The following is a 19,192-nucleotide window of genomic DNA, read 5'->3' on the forward strand; positions in this document are numbered from 1 at the left end:
TTCAATCTCATTATAATGAAGTAACACCCAACACGAAAACAGCCTCGCTATACAGGGTGTCCCAACTATCATGCACCAAGATTGAAAAATAAGCAAATCCCACTTAGCTGGACAGAACCAAGGTAATGTTGTTTGCCATAGCTTGGAGATCTCACATTATTTTTTGCATTCCACCTAATTAAATTATGAATCCTAATTAATCAACTTCTTAAATATTATAGTTAGATGAAAAGTGTCAATGAGAAAGTTGTAGAGCAATATGAAAAACTCCTGATACAGCTTTCTCTTGCTCATTACATGCTACATACCAGTGTTTTTCCAAGCATGAAAGAAGCCCGCAATTTGGAGTGTATTCGCGGGCTTCTTTCATGCTCGGAAAAACGCTTTTATGTAGCACGTATTGAGCAACAGAAAGCTGTAATGGTCAATGGCTGGACTGGTCAGTGTACTTCAGCCCATTCAGCAAGCAACCACGAAACTCTCTACGAGCAAGTACCCAATGCTCTTGCAAGATGATACCTTTGCTAGAGTGCACTGAGATTACTCTGAAAGAGTACATTTCAGAAACCAATGAAGCAGCCTCCTTTGCAACCAGCCTGCTGTGAAGTCTCAAGACCAGGTTCGTGGATGTGAAGATGTGTTCGCTATTGGTGCTGGCAACACTGGTCGATCTTCATTGCAAGGAACTCTTTCAAATAAATTCAACTTCAAAAGGCTTGGGCAAGTAGCCTGCTTCTTTTGGAAGTTGCATGTATCCATGCAATAATGATACATGCAATAATTGCATGTATCCAATAATTGTCTTGCATGTCACTTTGCTGCCGCAAGATTTTTGAATGGCAACTATTGAATATGCGACCCGAAAATAGTCGGACAAAATCGCTATTCGCTTCGAACTCAGAACCAACTATTCGCACAACCCTAAAAAACAATGTGCTGCTTTACTACACTAAAAACCATTGCGACAGACAAAACACTGGTGGCGAGAGGTGGCGTCAAAGGTGTCCGGGCTCTCCGAGAAATAGGCCAGTCCAAAGCCGCTGCCGCTTCCCCGAATTCCCCAGCAAGCAGCCACCCCCTAGCAGCACTTTCGCATCAAAGTAATTGTACAAACTCCATGCCTTGCCCCCTCTGAACAATTCAATTCTGGGTATCTTACGTGCCAGAACCACAATCTGATTATGAGGCACTTGCACAGTGGGGTAAACCGGATTATTTTAACCACCTGAAGTTGTTTAACGTCCACCTAAATCTAAGTACATAAGTGTTTTTGCATTTCACCCCCATCGAGATGTTGGTGCAAATTAGCAAATGTGGCTGTAGGATTGAACCCACAACCTCAAACTTAGCAGCGCAACACTGTGGCCACTGAGGTAGCGCGATGGCTCCTCTCTCAACATTGCCACTGGCGAGACAAAGGGAGGCACTCACTTGGAGAGCCGTCTCTCGAGCACCTTCTTTGTGGCCAAGGAGATCTTCTTCGGTGCCTGCTCCTGCAATGCAAGCAACCACTGATGGGTTATAACACAAGGTGCAAACCTGCACACAGACACACACAGACCTTTATCTCAAGGTGTTTTTCTTCTTTTTCACCTTAAAGGGGCCCTAAAACACTTTTTGAACATACAGTCGAATCTCGATAATTCGAACTCGAAGGGGCCCAAAAATTTGTTCGAATTAAAAGAAGTTCGAATTAACGGAAGGACATATTTTTGAAGTATTCGAGCACCATAGCAAGATGAACGAACGGTGCAAGTCGTGAAATTTCGCGGCGCGCAAGCGCATAGCGAGTTGCGCCCACGCCGGCCAACGCTCGGTTCCCGATAACGGTAGAAAACGAAACTTCAGGGAGCACACAGCGCCAACATGGCGACGGGCGTGCGCGCACGCGGAGACTGTCGAAGGTGAGGGAGGAGGGCGGCAGGAAAGCGGATTTGACCTCCGCAACTCTGTCGCTTCAGTGGCTCCCCTCGCCCTCTCTCTCAACTCCCTCGCAGCTCCCTCACCTTCGACTGTCTCCGTGGGCGCCGGCTGGCACCGCTGGTACAGCCGGTTCGGCGCAGATTAGCCGCCTTGAAGTTTCGTTTTCTGCCGTTATCGGGAAGCGAGCGTTTGCCAGCGTGGGTGCCGATGCCGCCAGTCCAGCCGGCCCGGCACCAGCTTAGGGTACGGCCACGCTAGCTGCAAAACACGCGCACGTCATGCCGCGGGCGGCAAGTTGCCGCACGTCATCGCCTTGCCACGAGGCCACTGTGGCAAGCACGTCTCGCCGCGCAGCAGCGCGATAAGATGTCCCGCGCTCTCCGAATGCGCGAGCAACACCGCGAGCGCTCGTTGTTTCATGCGAGAGACGATGATCGTCGATTGAAAACCCGGCGCGGACCGGCGGCGGTCCGGTTGTGATGGCTCCGTGACGTCACCCTCGTCGCTCTTGATTGGTTCTTCATCTCGCGGCACGCACCATTTGCCGCAGGAATGGGTCTCGAACCCATTTCGCGCGGCAGGCCACAAAACCCCGATTCCTGCTGCTTTTGCTGCGCGCTGCATGGCGCTTTGCCGTGTGTTTTTGCTGCGTGTTTTTGCCGCTAGCGTGGCCGTACCCTTAGGCCGCTCCCTTAAGTTTCATTTTCTGCTGTTATCGGGAAGCGAGCGTTAGCCGGCGTGGGCAGTTCGTTGGCCGGACTGGGCCTCCGCCGCTGCATGAAGGGGTCTCACCGAAGCTTTTGCTCTATGGCGGTGTCGGAGCAATGCCGGTCGGAGGCGCCGCCGCGTTATTCAGCGCGCAGCTGAGAGCATTGTCGGTCCGCTGTATGTTCAAATTAACCGTCGCAAATGCTTTCCCGTTCGAATTACCGAGCGTTTTCGCCCATTGAAATATAGTTAAACTGGATATAACGAAATTGAGAAATTCCCGAAAAACTTATAAAGAGGATTTTGTTATATGCAGGTTCGGCACGAAAATTGGAAAAAGAAACGCCTACCGTATTTACTCGATTCTAACGCGCCCTTAATTGTAACACACACCCGTTTTCCGTTTTTGTCGAAGCACTCATCCTTGGAATGTCACACCAGGTACTGGATGCTTGGACGCGTGTCGTTTTGCACAAGCGCGAGGCATCGGAAACGTCACGATGGCGTAGTGTCGTATAGTGTTACAGTAGAACCCCGCTGTTACGTTCCTGGGGGCTGCGTTTTCCCGGCTGCTACGTCGTTTTCGGCCGATCCCGGCACAGCTCCCATAGAACCCAATGCATAGGTAAGCCCACTGTTGCGTCGCAACTGTGGGACCGTTCCCGCATCATACGTTGCAAACTGCCACCCCGCGCCGGCCCGAGCGGCCATTTTGACTTTTCATGTCGCTTGGCTTGGTGGCTTGACGATGGCATTAGCCGCCCAAAGTGCCGGGGGCGACAACCATGACGTATTTTCGGTTTCCCCCCCGCAAAAGTATGGCCCCTGAGATCCGTATGTGCTATATGTATAAAGATGGCGTCTATGACTTGTTGTGCCCCTAAAATTGGGTTTGGCTCATAGATATTTTCGTATCATCCGGAAATTCGTATTAGCCGTGATCGTATCATCGAGGTTCCACTGTATAAAGATGGCGTCTATGACTTGTTGTGGCCCTAAAATTGGGTTTGGCTCATAGATATTCCGTATAAAGTCCGAGGGCGATAACGCAGTCGCCGCACGCCGTATGCTGTATGTGCGAGTGAAAACATGCGAGGACAGCCGACGACCGCGTCTAAATCTCGCGCGCACAAGAAAAGCAGGGAGGAAGCGCGCCTTCTTCCATTGCGCTCGAGGCACCGGCGAGGGAGCGAGGAGGGAGGGATAGCAGGGCGGTGTTGTACTGTACTCTGGTATCAACTGCGTACTGCGCGGCGGCACGCAGTCCGTATCTTGAAAGAGATCTGCATTGGGGCAGAGTCTATGGTCTAGCAGTGCAGGTGCGTCGGTGGCTCGTAGCTTTGTGCGTGCTGTGTTTTTTCGGCACTCAGTTTGCGTTGAAGTGATAGACAACAGCACGAAGGTCACTTCGCTCGCTTCTCCAGCGGCGCTTCCACATGCCACCAGCGTTTGACAGCGCGTGTCCGCGCTCATCGAGTGTGATGTGTCACAGTGTGTACCAGCAAGTCGTCAACATCAACTGGAAAATAAAAGAGTGCCAGGCTTGGCAGGCTAGGCCAGCTGCAGCAAGCGGCAGGATCAGGTTTGAATGAAGGGAGGGGGAAAGGTCACGCTCGCAGCAGCAAGATCGCCGGGTTGAGGGATGCAGGCCCACCTCGCACACACATGCACGCACACGTGCGCTCGCTTCGCATTCCGTCGCGGCGGAGAAGGTGCTTTATTTTAGGTTGCTGCTCGCGTAAAAATGACAAAATTTGGGGCGAAATCTCTAGGTTGTCGGAGGGAAAAAATTCGTTATATCGAGGGGGTCTCCCGCTGCCTCTTCGTTACGTAGAGGTCTCAAATACATGTGCTTCTATGGAGTAATGGCGGGGAATAGAAAAACTTCGTTATATCCAGGAATTCGTTATGTGGAGGTTTGTTATAAGCAGGTTTAACTGTACACATAACTTTGACGGGACCAGAGCGTCAGTTCGAATAAACCAGCAGTTCGAATTAAGCGTGTTCGAATTAACAAGATTCGACTATAGTAAGAAAACGTTGCCTATGTGTCGAAGAGGCTGCTGTGAATTTGCGAATTTGCGATCTCCTGTCAAAAACAGCGAACCATCACTTGCTCTCACTTCCACAATGCCTTCGTCCAGAATCATTGAAAGCAGCAGGACCCACCAAGGCTATTGGCTGATTATGTGACCAGCATTCTCAACAATACATAATTGCCAATTTTGAGTTAAATAAATGAAAAATATTTCTGTGTCAAAAAGAGAAAAAATCCTTTTATCTTTGCACTGCGCGTAGCTATATCAGCGGCCTGTGGCCTCTGCGATGACAGCGGCGTGCTGCGTAGCATAGTCTACCGCAGCTGCCACAGGGCGCCAAAATGAGTCCTAACACCACCACGACGCCCAACTTTTGGCCACGGCTTTGCCCTCTTGGCTTCTCTGCTATGTAGCTTCCAGTGTGTTGGTGGAGACAGAAACAGAAAGCCGGCTATCAGTGCAATAAGTCCACTTATAGTTGAAGGTTACGAAAAAAAGGTTGCAGCATAATATATCCATGAGACGACATCCTTTAATAGTGTCGCCTTCTACGATTAGTTATAAAAGTGTTTCAGGCACTCTTTAACAGAATATTTAAAAATCGCTTGTGGCATGAAGCACAAACCTACTTTTTGAACTTGATAACTGGAGACATACACTAGAAACCAAAAAGCATAATAATAAAAATTCACTCATCAACCTTTTATATAATTAAATTAGGGCATATATCGAAATTTTCAAATTAAAGCCTGTGAGTTCTCAAGGCACGTCTACATGAAATGAAATTGAGAACTAGCACTAGTTTTCAGATGAGTGCTGTCAAACTTGCGGTTAGAATGCACCGTTGTTCCACTTACTTCTTTAACAAAACATCTTTTTATGCACCGAAGCTAAAAAATTACCGGAACACCAATGCATTTCATCACAACCTTTGGGAACGCATATGTTGAAACTACCGCCAATCCCCAGAACTTGTTCAGAGTGAAAATTACTTTCAATGTCACCGGCCACCATTTGCACAACTTGCAATATGTGCCTTAAGTAATCAGTTTGAAATTTAATTGGCGAAGCTTCTTTATAGAGTAAAACATTCATTTTCATTTCCCATGTAAAGAATGTCCACCTCTGAGAGTAATCTAGCTCAAGAAGTAGCATTTTGCAAACTGGCACAGGTGATTTTAAAAATTCCGTGAACAATAAAAGAACACCCCTATTGCGTTCTCCAGGAATCTGCAAGGAGTTCGCACAAAAAGAAAAATTGTCATTGACCCGAGAATAGCGCAAAGCTAGAAAGGTAACCCATACGTGTTTCTCAGAAAGTTTTCCAGATTAAGAAAAATTCACCCCGGTCAGACGATCGAACCCAGGAGCTTTGCAAGTTTATAAACAAGTTTATATGGCCGATAAAACTATCTTTACTTCATATAGCTGTCTAATAATTTGCTATCGCAATCAATGCTTCTCCTTTCGAGTGAAACAGCGACTTTCTTTTTTTCTAGCTTTTACAAGTTCGAGTCAACGAGGTTTTACTGTACCTTATTAACTCTGAACTGAAACATGTAACAAGGAACAGTACGATGCAAATGCACATACAGTCAAACCTCGTTAATACATACCCGCTTAACGCGTAATTGTGGTTTAAAAGTAGTCGCGAAGATTCCCCCACCCAGCCCCCATTGAACCCCATGTATTGGCTGACCGCTTAAGCCGTAGTTGCTCATTGCCCACCAAACAATTAATTTTCTTTAGTACGATTAACGTACTATTTTTCTTTCTTGTTCTACACACACAGGCACAAAATCGGCAAAATCTCATGTGCGCAGACATTCGATTCTCGAGTTGCGACGCCCGGACGACAGTCGCAAGAAATAGTAAACTTAAAACATGGCCACCATGACGTATTTCCTGCTCGTACAGCTGTTGCCGATTGCCGTGCACAAAAGCATGGCCTTCGAGATAACTTCCCGGTAACGCGGAGAAGCTGCCGGTAGGCGGTGCGAACCGCGCAGAAGCACATTTTATTGCGAAGTGCATTTGTGCCATCACCATGAATGTCGCTTTGAGGTTCCTTGTAAAGTCCAAACACGGCAACATCGCCGCCGCGTGCTGGATGCTGTGTGCGAGTGAAAGCTTGCGAGGGTCAGCCGCCTATCTCGCGCGCATGAGGGAGAAAGGCGGGACGCGGAAGCGCGCTGCTTCTGTCGCGCATGGCGGGGAGGCGAGAAAGGGAGGCGTTTACTTCGGCGGTGGCCACCGTATCTTGAAAGCGATCTGCGACATGGAAAAGGTGTGCACCCGCGCGGGCTTATCTTCAAAGCGAATTGCAGACAAAGTGCAACTAGTGGCGGTAGCTTCGTATGCGCTGTGCTTTCGACGTCTAGTTCGCGTTGAAGTGAGAGACCGCACGCTAGCTGCCGCGTCTCCTCACTCCAGCGTTTTGAGAGCAAATTTCCGCGGTCATCGAGCAAGACGGGTTCGTGTTTACCTGTGCGCACGTTACACCGTGCTTGTTAATTTAGTTAGTAAGCGGGACCTCATGGACAAACTGGCTCGCGGCCTTATCGAGTTCGTAGATGCCGTCATCGCGGGAAGGCCGCTAAACTGGCATTGGCGGTTAATTCGTACATTGTTGAAGGCTCTGTTATACTCCGACGTTCCCAACGTGCACGCGCCGGCATTCGTTTCATTGCGTCACGTCAGCGATGCCACGCCAAGCGCAAATCCACCTGCCCATAGTCCAACGCGACACGGCCTGACGCAGCGGCCGCAGCCAAAGCAGCGCATGCTCAGTAATAAGCAGAGTGCCGCGCCGCCTATTAGGAACATTCAAAACGATTCCTAGTTCCAGGTTCGTGCCAATCTGCACCACGCCAATCGCGGACGCGGTGCAGTCTGGGTAACGTCTGCATTTCATGCCGGCTGCTGCCGGGCCGCGCCAACAGACGCTGGTCGCCTCGGTCGCGCCTCGCGTCAGACTATAGAGTGCTCGCGTTTTGCTAGCGTACCGTCACTGCGCCCAGCGTGCGCGCGCGTTGACGTTACGTCGGAGTATATCGAGCCCACTAGTGCATACCTAAACGTCATTCCCGGCCGATTACGTATTAACGAGGTTTGACTGTAGTCACATTTAAAATCCATATTTCTATGCATTGCATTCCCAAGGAAGTTCCTTTGGAATCTTTGGGTTAATTGTCAACTTCCATTTTTAGACTCCCACAATAATATTCTTAACTACATTGCAGGAAGAGTCCTTTTGTAGCATGCCCTCGTGGACTTGAACTACAAATTTAAGACAAAGCCTCACCGTGCAGCCCTTGACGATTCTCACGGGAGGATGAGCCTTCTGTGAACGCAGCTGGGTGATCAACTGCATCCTCTCGGCAACCGGAATGTTGAAGAAGACGTTATGGAGCTCGTGGCACGCTGACGTGAGCTGTGGTTGCAGCAAAAAATAAATAAGTGGGCATTATAGAAAGAGACTCCAATGCCCAATAATGTACAATTACATATCAAGAATATATCAAGAGTTAAAATACTGAGCATTATTTACTACCTTGCTCAATGGCGTCACCAAAGCTTACAGTCTGTGCTGAAGTAATGCTTTCTATTTCAATTGCAAATATACGTTGGCATTAAAATGCAAAATACTTTAGCACTCAGATCACGTAATGAATAGGTTCTTCTTCTTTCTTCTTTTCTGGGGTTTTACTTGCCAAAACCAGTTCTGATTATGAGGCACGCCGTAGTGGAGGGCTCCGGATTAATTTTGACCACCTGGGGTTCTTTAGCATATGCTACATCGCAAGCACACGGGCATTGTTGCATTTTCGCCTACATCGAAATGCGGCCGCCGTGGCTGGGATTCGATCCCGCGATCTCGTGCTCAGCAGCACAACGCCTTAGCTGACTAAGCCACCGCGGCGGGTACGTAACGAATAAGGTCTGCAGCCCCTTATGTTTTGTTATGTTTTCTCTTGTACAATCAGTCATGCTGATGAATCAAGAAAAGAAGGATAAAGCCCACCCATAATGCAACATAACGAAACAATACAGATGTCAAAGCTGAAATTGATTCCATAGTACAAAAATCAGTGATTGAGCCTTAAATTTGAAAGAAAATTTTAAAATTTTGTGCCAGTGACCTGTTGCTAGTATTAGATATACATACTAGTTGAATTTGATGTAATGAAGGCAAAAGGATATATCAGATGTAATGAAGTAAATCGAAATTCTTAAAAATTTTTCCCCAATGTCATACCCACTGCAGCAGCTCACCCAGTGGCTATGGCATTGTGCAGTTGAGCACATGGTCGGGGGTTCGATTCTGGCCACAACACCTGCATTCCGGTAGAAGCTGAATGCAAAAACGCCCCTGTATTGTGCTTTGGATGCACGTTAAAGAACCCCAGGTGGTCAAAGTTAATCCAGAGTCCACCATTACGACATGCTTCATATTCAGATCGTGGTTTTGGCACACAAAACCCTAGAATTTAATTTTTTTTAATATTTTCGTGCATATTTATAACAAATATTGGATATAAGTAAAGTACATTCGTGTTGAACAAGAGTCGGTCAAAACAAAGTGCAACTGTAGTGCAAGAAGTGTCTAGTAGGTGGCACAAGCGTACAGTTGAGCACACATCATGGTGTCGGTGTAAAGATGGCCACCCCACTTCAGACGCACACTAAATAACAACAATTCCTGTTATTAGATTTGCAGACGCAGACAAAATTAAGAATGAAAGTTCAGTATGGTAATGCATGTTTGTCAGAGCAGCAGGTATACCAGTGGGGTGGAAAACTCACAATTCATGCGAGGTCTGCGAAAAATACTTGTCACTTCAGTCAATCCCATCAAGCTGTTATGGCACAGCCCCATGATACACGTCCTCATACTTCTTCTGCGACAATTGAAATCATCTGCGACATTTGTGCTTTCATTGTCCGCTGCATTCTTTTAATCAACAGACCTGTTACCAAATTGTTATAGATAAACTTAAAATTCTTACAGCGAAGCTGTGAAGGTGAATTTCAAAGAAATTTTCATGTGGTGAAGGCTGGCTTGAGGAGATGTGCCGAGTAGCAATCAGCAGTGCAACCCACATCACAGTCCCGAACATTTGCTCTCAAACGTTATTACAGTAGAACCCTGCTGATACGTTTTTCACAGGACCGTAAAAAAAAAAACGTAAGAGCCGGGAAACGCAAGAGCCAGGAAACATGACATATTGAGAAATGGGAGTAGTGTTGAACTGCACACAATATTATTTTAATTCTTACTTGTGAAAAAAGAACTTGTAGTTTCACCCGACAGCCGAAGTATCAATTGCGATAGTAAATTAGTAGACAGCTATACAAAGTAAGAATAGTAGTTTTATCATCTGCATAAACTTGTAAACATTCGCTTATTAACTATATTAACAAGCATGATGTCAGCGCCCACAGGCAAACATGAACACATCACACTCGAAGAGCGCGGACACGCGCTGTCAAACGCTGGGGTAAGGAATTTAAGGGCCGCTGCAGAAGCGAACGAAGTGACCTTCGTGCTGTTGTCTATCGCTTCAACGCAAACTGAGCGCCGAGAACACCCAGCACGCACAATGCTACGAGCTGCCGACGCACCTACACTGCGTAGAATTTGCCCCCAACGCAGATCGCTTTCAAGATGAGGCTCGCGCGACCGCGCGCAGTACGCAGTTGAAGCCAGAGCACAACGCTGCCCGCTATCCCTCCCCCCTCGCTCCCTTGCCGGTACCTCGAGCGCAACGGAAGAAGGCGCGCTTCTTCCCTGCGTTTCTTTCGCACGCGAGATGACGCGATCGTCGGCTCACCTCGCATGCTTTCACTCGCACATACAGCATGCGGCGCGCAGCAACGGCGTTATAGCCCTTGGACTTTACACAGAACATCTATGAGCCAAAACCAATTTTAGGGCCGCAACGCGTCATAGACACCATCTTTAGATAGCAAATACGGATCTCAAGGGCCGTACTTTTGCTGGTGGAAACCGAAAATACGTCCTAAGTGTCGCCCCCGGCACTTTGGGCGGCCAATGCCATCGTCAAGCGACCAAGCCAAGCGACATGAAAAGTCAAATTGATCACCGCTCAAATTCAAAATTTGCGCGGTGATCAGCCAGCGGTTTAGCAGGATGAGTTACGTACACCTGGTGCAGTTATTGACGCAACACTCGGTACACCGGCTAGACACCCTGCATTTCAGCAAACAGCTTTCTCTCTATCTCACCTGCGTGATGAGCCTCTGGTGCAGCTCGACGTCCTGCGGAGTCACCAGTCCACTGCGGATGTGTGGCTCCTCGTGCAGACGCAACGCACACTCCAATGTGTCCTGCACATTACACCGAGGAAAGTTCGTTCGTCACTTCATCTGCTTTGTAGAGCACAGCTCTTAGGTGCCCATTCCTGCGGCAAGCATCGGCATAACCAAGCAAACGAGCACAGCGAAGGATGAAAGAGCAAACGCAGAGTGCAGCGGGGGATGAAAGACGCAAGGAGGAGAGGGGAGGAGGAAGGTGCTACAGAACCATGAGGCAGAAAGAAGACGAGGAGGATATGGCGAAAGCGTGAGAAGAAAAGCATAGTGTGGCGACGATGGCTACGAGATGGCGCCAGAGTAGAGCGCGTCATCTGGGAGGTCTGACTGCGGCGGCTGCTGTGATCTCAACTGCACCACACTTTGCTCCGTTTGCAACATGCTGCACGAGACAGATTGTCCGCGCCAGCCAATATATCGCGAAATGAAAACATGTATAGAGCTGCACTCAAATTTCGCATTAGGGAGTGTTGTAATCGTCATTGAATATTTTTTCACATTTGTTAAACACCTGCATTCACGCTTTTCATACCACTCTTACCTAAAATCAGGCCCCTTGGTCCTTTAGTTCTCCATGCCCACTGCATAGCGAGCGTCTCAACCCAGGCAACATTTATGGCTCAAGGTTAGCATACGGCGTTTTCTTCCGAGTCCAATACTATGTGGCACTTGCAGTTTAAAGGACTTTAAACATTCACCGCCATGACAAGTGGGGCAAACAAGAGACTAGCAGGTCCAAGAGATTTCAGATTCCATTTCCAATAATTCTGTTGAGGGACCTCGAGACAGAAAACCTTCCGGCGCTTCAAGTCATTAAGTCAGTTCTGCACTACAAAGTGGTAGCCTCTTCGTTAGCTCAGATGGTAGAGAAACTGACTGCTCCAGATTCCAACTTCAATCCCTGGACTAGGAGGAATTTTCATTCAACTGCAAAGTTCACTTTTTTGAGTACACTGAAATGGGTTCCTTTGTACCATGCTACTTGCAGCTGCATTGACTGCCACTTCTTAGATGGAACTGCAAGAGCCAAAGCGGCACTGACCTTGATGGTCTGGATGATTGACTGCACGCGGTGTGTCTTCATCAGCCTCCGAGTCAGGTGGCCCCTAGCCATGGCTGTCAGTCGGTCAAAACACCGGCGCCATCTGGGGTGCAGGGACTGTACAGCACACACATAACAGCTCAGTGATTCACACTTTTATTCAGCGGAAAAGTCACATCAGATGTGCATGCACAAATCTACGGTGGAAATTTTTTTTTTCACAATGTAGCCAGGTCGTATTTCAAAACACTTAATTTTAGTGAAAAGTAATGATAACAATGATGACTTGTTTGGGATTTTGTCTCCTTTAGCGTTTTAGACAATGTTTACTGCAATGCTTACATTGTAACTAGCCTTGCTTACTGCATTACAGTAAATTCGCTGCGACACATACGAGATCTCCTTCAGGTTACAAGATCTCCTTCAGGTAAATGCACTTAAATTATGTGGCTAGATTATCACTTGCAACACCATACAAGCAGATGGTGTCCAACGAGAAAAAACGAAACCTTGCAAGGTGTCCGAAACTTTGACCACCATTATGATTGGGCTATTTAGGGCACGTGATGATGAAGTGACACTTTTTGAGCAACAAATGGACATGATTTGCCATGATCTGTTAACATTACCCAGCATCTTAGGTCCAATGCCCAGCCCTTCAAAACAGTGGCGGGTTTTTAATTTATTGTTCAAATACCTGTCAGAAATTGGTCTAATCGGAAAGCTTTAAAGATTCACCATTTCAAATAGAAAAGCCTAAATTTACCCGCTATCTCATCTGCAAATATTAGTACCAGGTCCACTTGTGCATTTCACATTTACTTTTATTCTCTTTTTTCCCCCCTCTCCTCTGGAATCTTTTATTCCCATTCCACATCCTTATACAGAGTAGTATGCCAGCGGTTGTATACGCACCAGCAAAAATCTGTTTTTTTCTAATAAAGAGTCCCTCTCTCACAAAGGACTCTGATCACGAGAAGAAAATTTACAGAAGAAGAAAATTGGCTTGGAGTGCATAAGGCAGGCATTGCCAAATCCTGACTGGGAGCTTACCACTGTCGTTGAAAAGAAAAGTGTACAATCACTGCATTCTACCGGTACTAACATATGGGGCAGGAACTTGGATGTTAACAAAGAAGCTCAAGAACAAGTTAACGAGCGCACAAAGAGCGATGGAACAAAAAATGTTAGGCCTACCATTAAGAGACAGGAAGAGAGCGGTGTGGTTCAGAGAACAAACGGGAATAGCCGATATTCTATACCTGGCGACAACTTTCTGTGGCAGTGCGGCCAAGGCTACGGAGCCGAATTGCACCTGTTTTGCTACCCCCTTGCATGTAGTTCCCTACAAAAATAATATTTACGCTATGCAGGTCAAATAAAAATGTCACACTAACTTGCACTTTTTTAATGCAAGACATAGCCTCCTATATACTTCATGCCTGCCCATCGGCGCCGAGAACGCAGGGAACCGGTCGTCGCGCCTAGTGCCATCACTCACCACTAGTTGGCGATGCTATCCCAGAATAGAAATACAGGACGCTCTACGGCGGCGTGCGCTGTAGCATAACTATATATCACGCTATTTTTTATTACCGGTGCCGATTCTATTGTTTTACAACATCTGCGGGCATTTAACACCGACACAGAAGCGTACAGGCCACCGCGCATTGCTTCTTACAAAAGAAAAGAACGATAAAAGGAAAACCACAGCTCTTATCTGTACTAGTATGAAGCTTCATTTTCCTTCTGCTTATTATTACATATTGTAACGACGTGGGATCGACGAGGACGCGGAGCAGCACCAACAAAGACACTTTATCAGTCGCAAAGAAAAACCAACAACGTCTTCTTCGTCTCCACGCTTAACCTAAAAGCCCGCGCTGCTTCAACCTTATCCCCACTGGCACATACCCGCGGCAGTATAGTTGTTCCATTGGCTCCCCCCATAGAAAAGAAATCATCGTCCCGATGACAGAGGCTTGGCAAACTGCGATAAAGAAAAAACTGTGCAGTCTTGTCAGTCTTCATAGTACGGCTTCATACGAAGCACGTGAACGACTTCGGGTAAATCCCGTCGGCGCTTTGAACAGTGAGAGCCATCCGGAACGACTTCGTAGGTGACGTCACTGATGCGTCGAAGAACTATGTAGGGCCCGAAGTATCTGCGCAGGAGCTTTTCAGAGAGCCCACGCCGACGAATAGGAGTCCAGACCCACACTTTGTCGCCGATGTTGTATGTTACGGGTCTGTGCCGAAGATTGTAGCGTCTGGCGTCACATTCCTGTTGTTCGTGGATTCGCCAACGCGCAAGCTGCCTAGCTGCTTCTGCTCGCTGTGTGATCTCTTCAGCACCCGTCTCGTTGTCATCAAATTCATGAGGGAGCATTGCGTCTAATGTTGTCGTAACCTCACGGCCGTACACGAGGCTGAAGGGTGTCTGGTGAGTGGTCTCTTGACGAGCCGTATTGTACGCGAAGGTGACATAGGGTAAAACCTCGTCCCAGTTCTTGTGCTCTACATCGACGTACATGCTTATCATGTCAGCCAGTGTCCTGTTGAGTCGTTCTGTCAGCCCGTTTGTTTGAGGGTGATAGGCCGTGGTCTTCCGGTGGGCGGTACCACTTAAACGTAGAACGATGTCCAAAAACTTGGCCATGAACGCAGTACCTCTGTCCGTGATGACTACTGCCGGAGCGCCATGTCTTAAAACGATGGATTGAAGAAAAAATTGCGCCGCTTCATCTGCTGTTCCCCGTCGCAGAGCACTTGTCTCGGCATATCTAGTGAGATAATCCGTGGCGACGATTATCCACCTGTTGCCGGTAGTAGACGTTGGGAAGGGGCCCAGAAAATCCATGCCTACTTGTGCAAATGGTGTGGCAGGTACTTGAACAGGGTGCAGAAGGCCGGCTGGCTTGACGGAAGGCGGTTTGCGGCGCTGGCAATCCAGACATGTCTGAACATAATGCTTAACGACTGCAGCAAGTCTCGGCCAGTAGTAATTCTGCCGAATCCGTGCCAATGTGCGAGTGTAGCCCAAGTGCCCAGCGGTCGGCTCGTTGTGGCAGGCGTGTAAGATTTCACGTCGAAGCGATGAGGGAACAACGAGTAAGTAGTTGCTGCCGCTAGGAGAGAAGTTCTTCTTGTAGAGTACGCTGCGGCGCAAGCAGTATGACGCCAGCCCTCTTGTAAATAGCTTCGGCACGCTGTTGGTTCGTCCTTCCAGGTAATCAATCAGCGGCAGCAATTCAATGTCATCCCGTTGCTGGCGTGAAAGATCGGCAGTGTCCACGAGTCCCAGAAAGATTGTGTCATCATCGTCTTGTGCTGCCGTCTCAACAGGAGACCGAGAAAGGCAGTCGGCGTCTGCGTGCCGTTTTCCTGACTTGTATGCGACAGTAAAGTCGAACTCTTGGAGTCGAAGACTCCAACGTGCGAGCCGGCCGGAAGGATCTTTCAAATTAATGAGCCAGCAGAGCGAATGGTGATCGCTAATAACGGTGAAAGACCGACCGTACAAATACGGACGAAATTTCAAAACTGCCCATACCATTGCGAGGCATTCTTTTTCAGTGGTGGAGTAGTTAGCCTCCGCTCGGGACAGTGTCCTGCTGGCGTAAGCAATCACCTTTTCGCTGTCGTCCTGCCATTGTACGAGCACCGCCCCTAGACCGACATTACTAGCGTCTGTGTGCAATATCGTCGGGGCGTCTTCATCGAAGTGTGCAAGCACGGGAGGCGCTTGCATACGTTGCCGGAGCTCGTGAAATGCCCGCTGCTGGTCTTCGCCCCAAGTGAAAGGTATATCTTCTCTGGTGAGCTGTGTTAACGGCCACGCGATGCGTGAGAAATTCGCAATAAATCGCCGGTAATATGCACATAGTCCCAGAAAACGTCGCACGGCCTTTTTGTCGGATGGGGTCGGGAAATTAGCGACGGCAGCAATTTTATCCGGATCAGGTCGGACTCCTTGGTTACTGACGATGTGACCGAGGAACTGGAGCTCTTGAAAACCAAAATGGCACTTTTCAGGCTTTAACGTGAGACCGGCAGATCGTATTGCTTCAAAAACAGTTTTCAGCCTTCGTAGGTGTTCGTCGAACGTTGCCGAAAAGACAATCACGTCATCCAGGTACACCAGGCATGTTTGCCATTTAAGTCCAGAGAGCACAGTGTCAATTAGACGCTGAAATGTTGCTGGCGCTGAACACAAACCGAAGGGGAGAACCTGAAATTCGTAAAGTCCGTCAGGCGTCACAAAGGCGGTTTTCTCACGGTCTCTCTCATCCACTTCGATCTGCCAATAACCGCTTTTCAAGTCCATTGAGGAAAAGTAGCACGCGTTTCGCAACCTGTTCAAGGAATCATCAATACGTGGCAGTGGATAAACGTCCTTCTTTGTGACCTGATTGAGCTTCCGATAGTCTACGCAGAAGCGCAGGCTACCGTCCTTCTTTTTCACTAAAACTACAGGTGACGCCCAAGGACTATTAGATGGTCGAATAACGCCATCTTCCAGCATCGTCTTCACTTGTCTTTGGATTGCCTCGCGTTCCTTTGGGGAAACGCGATAAGGGTTTTGTCGAATAGGTCGGGCATCGACATCAGTAATGATGCGATGTTTGGTAAGTGGCGTTTGACCAACTTTGGACGCAGATGAGAAACAGCCCTGGTACTGGTTGATGAGCTCAAGAAGGCGGTCTCGCTCAACAGCCGTTAACGTCGAACTAACGTCTACAATAGGCGCAGCTGTGAGGATCGTAGATGTCGTCTCCTGCGCTAAGTGGCAGTCTTCTGTCGGTATTACTTCTTCGAAATAAGCGACAGCAGTGCCTCTCACGATGTGTCGACGCTCCTTACTAAAATTCGTCAGCAAGAGTTCCGCGCTGCCGTCGATTACATGAATAAGTGCTCTGGCAATGGATACGCCGCAATTCAGTGCTAGCGCATTGATGTGTTCAGCGACTCCAGTCCCATTCGACGACTCCAGTCCCACAGTGCACGGGTACGAGAGAGCAACTCCGCGGCAAAAGTATCACGTCGTCTGCAGCTATACGTAAGCGACGTTGTGGATGCTCCTCATGCGTGACATTATCCGAGTTCGTTGCAAAGGTGACGCTTCTGTCGCGGATGTTAATCACGGCACCATACTCACGCAGGAAATCCATCCCCAATATAAGTTCCTTGCAACACTCAGAAAGAATGACGAGGGTGGCGACGAAGGTTGAACCGGCGATTAAGAGTCGGGCTGTACATTTCCCAACAGGTGTCATCAACTGACCTCCGGCGGTTCGTATGTTGGGTCCGTGCCATGGCGTCTTCACCTTCCTTAGTTTGTCGGCGAGCTGTGCGCTTATAATTGAAAAATGGGAGCCAGTGTCAACAAGAGCGGCTACTTGGTGGCCGTCAATGCGAATGATGAGGTCGGCGCTGACGACGTCAGTTACGTCTTTCGTAGTTGAGTCCGTCGTATTCGTCGTTGCATTCGCTGTCTTCGCCGTATTCGTCGTTGCATTCGTCGGAGTCTTTACATCGTCGTACGTCGATAATGGGGGATATGGCGAACTTCGAGTACTGGCAACCAGGGGCGGATCCAGGTTTTTTCCGAGGGGGGGGTCAGCTTCTGTCAATGATGATGATGATGATAGTAGCCTTTCTTATTTACCGAAATTCACCGTTTCTGTTCACGATAAACCCGCGTTTTATACGGCTAGAGCAACACCTGTAGCCCGCCGCGGTGGCTCAGTCAGCTCAGGCGTTGCGCTGCTGAGCACGAGATCGCGGGATCGAATCCTGCCGCGGCGGCCGCATTTCGATGGAGGCGAAATGCAAAAACGCCCGTGTGCTTGCGTTGTAGTGCACGTTAAAGAACCGCAGGTGATCAAACTAATCCGGAGCCTTCCACTACGGCGTGCCTCATAATCAGAACTGGTTTTGGCACGTAAAACCCCCGAACGAGGAAGAAGCCCTATAGCGAAGCCAGGTATAGGTTTCTCCGAGCTTATAGGAAAAGGACGTTACCCAATACAGCCATGTGCTTGGCGGCTGTGCCAAGCACATGGCTGTGCTCAATACAGGGTGTTCAAAACTAAGCTTTATGGTTTTCTTAAAATTAGGCACTGGGAGGCACGCGAAGACCACCTGTGCAAATAAGTTATGTGGCCAGGGGGGCACAACGTGGGCTGATAATTATCGCTGTGAGCAGCCCAATTAACTCAAATTGAACAATTATTTTTTGTCGACTGCAGTAAGTCGGTATGTTTGTGCTGAAAACTTAGAGGCAGTCGTGTTTCTACACACTATCAGTCGGAAGAATTATTCTAGCGTGTTCATGCTCCGCGATATCCGCCTCCAAATTTCAATTGTCGTACTGCGCAGAGTTATCGAGTCGACGCGAAAGCGGTTTATGCCTTGCGTTGCTGTGGAAGGGAGGCATTTTGAACATTTTTAGGGCATTGACATCTTGATGGGTGAAGTGTTATCATGAGATTTCTGCATGACAACACCAAACTTAAAGCGGCAGTATGAAATATTCGTTAGCATAGCTAAAAAGGTTTCTGCTGTTGATGCTGCAGTTGTTGCTCTTGATTTCAATAAAACTTACAATACTTGGAAATCAGCAGTCATTTTATTTGCGTAGCCCAGGCAAGGACCATGCCCGGTCGTCTAGTCACCATTACGCACGCGCGCTGCCCTCCGGCTTCTCCGCTCGCGCCATTATTTCGGCATGGCAGCTGCGCCATCTTTACAGGCGGCACGGTCGCGTGTTCCGACAGTGGTTACTGGTTCTTCGATTTTTTTTTTATTTCGCCAGCCGTGAGGAGAAGGGGGACAGTTATTATCTTTGCCAATGTCTCCACCGCGTTGTCAGACTAAACACCGCACTCAACAGCCGCGTCACGTCAGAGAGGAGCTTTGCGCCGATCCTCACTCTCTTGCATGCGTAATCATGCGAACGACAATTAAAAACTTGGAGTTGGATATCTCGGAGCATAGACATGGTAGAAGAATTGTTCCAAGTGAAACTGTGTAGAAACACAACTGCCTCTAACTTTTTAATACAAGCATACACACTTACTGCAGTCAATAAAAAGTTACCTATTCAATTTTAGTTGATTCGGCTGCTGACAGCGATAATTAT

General features: G+C 48.2%; 1 protein-coding gene across 5 annotated transcripts in view; it reads right to left on the minus strand.

Moving 5' to 3' along the window:
- Nucleotides 1–19,192, minus strand: part of LOC119453834 (uncharacterized) — an 80,857-nt gene that overhangs the window by 7,745 nt on the left and 53,920 nt on the right. For all 5 annotated transcript variants that reach the window (XM_049666859.1, XM_049666860.1, XM_049666856.1 and 2 more), the window contains exons 9-12: nucleotides 12,049–12,165; nucleotides 10,920–11,021; nucleotides 7,975–8,103; nucleotides 1,432–1,493 (exon numbers count right to left, since the gene is read on the minus strand). In XM_049666859.1, coding sequence (XP_049522816.1) covers nucleotides 1,432–1,493; nucleotides 7,975–8,103; nucleotides 10,920–11,021; nucleotides 12,049–12,165 — 410 coding nt within the window. The remainder of the gene's footprint in view (nucleotides 1–1,431; nucleotides 1,494–7,974; nucleotides 8,104–10,919; nucleotides 11,022–12,048; nucleotides 12,166–19,192) is intronic.

The sequence above is a fragment of the Dermacentor silvarum genome, chromosome 5 (genome assembly GCF_013339745.2).
Source record: "Dermacentor silvarum isolate Dsil-2018 chromosome 5, BIME_Dsil_1.4, whole genome shotgun sequence".
In the NCBI taxonomy this organism is placed as follows: domain Eukaryota; kingdom Metazoa; phylum Arthropoda; class Arachnida; order Ixodida; family Ixodidae; genus Dermacentor; species Dermacentor silvarum.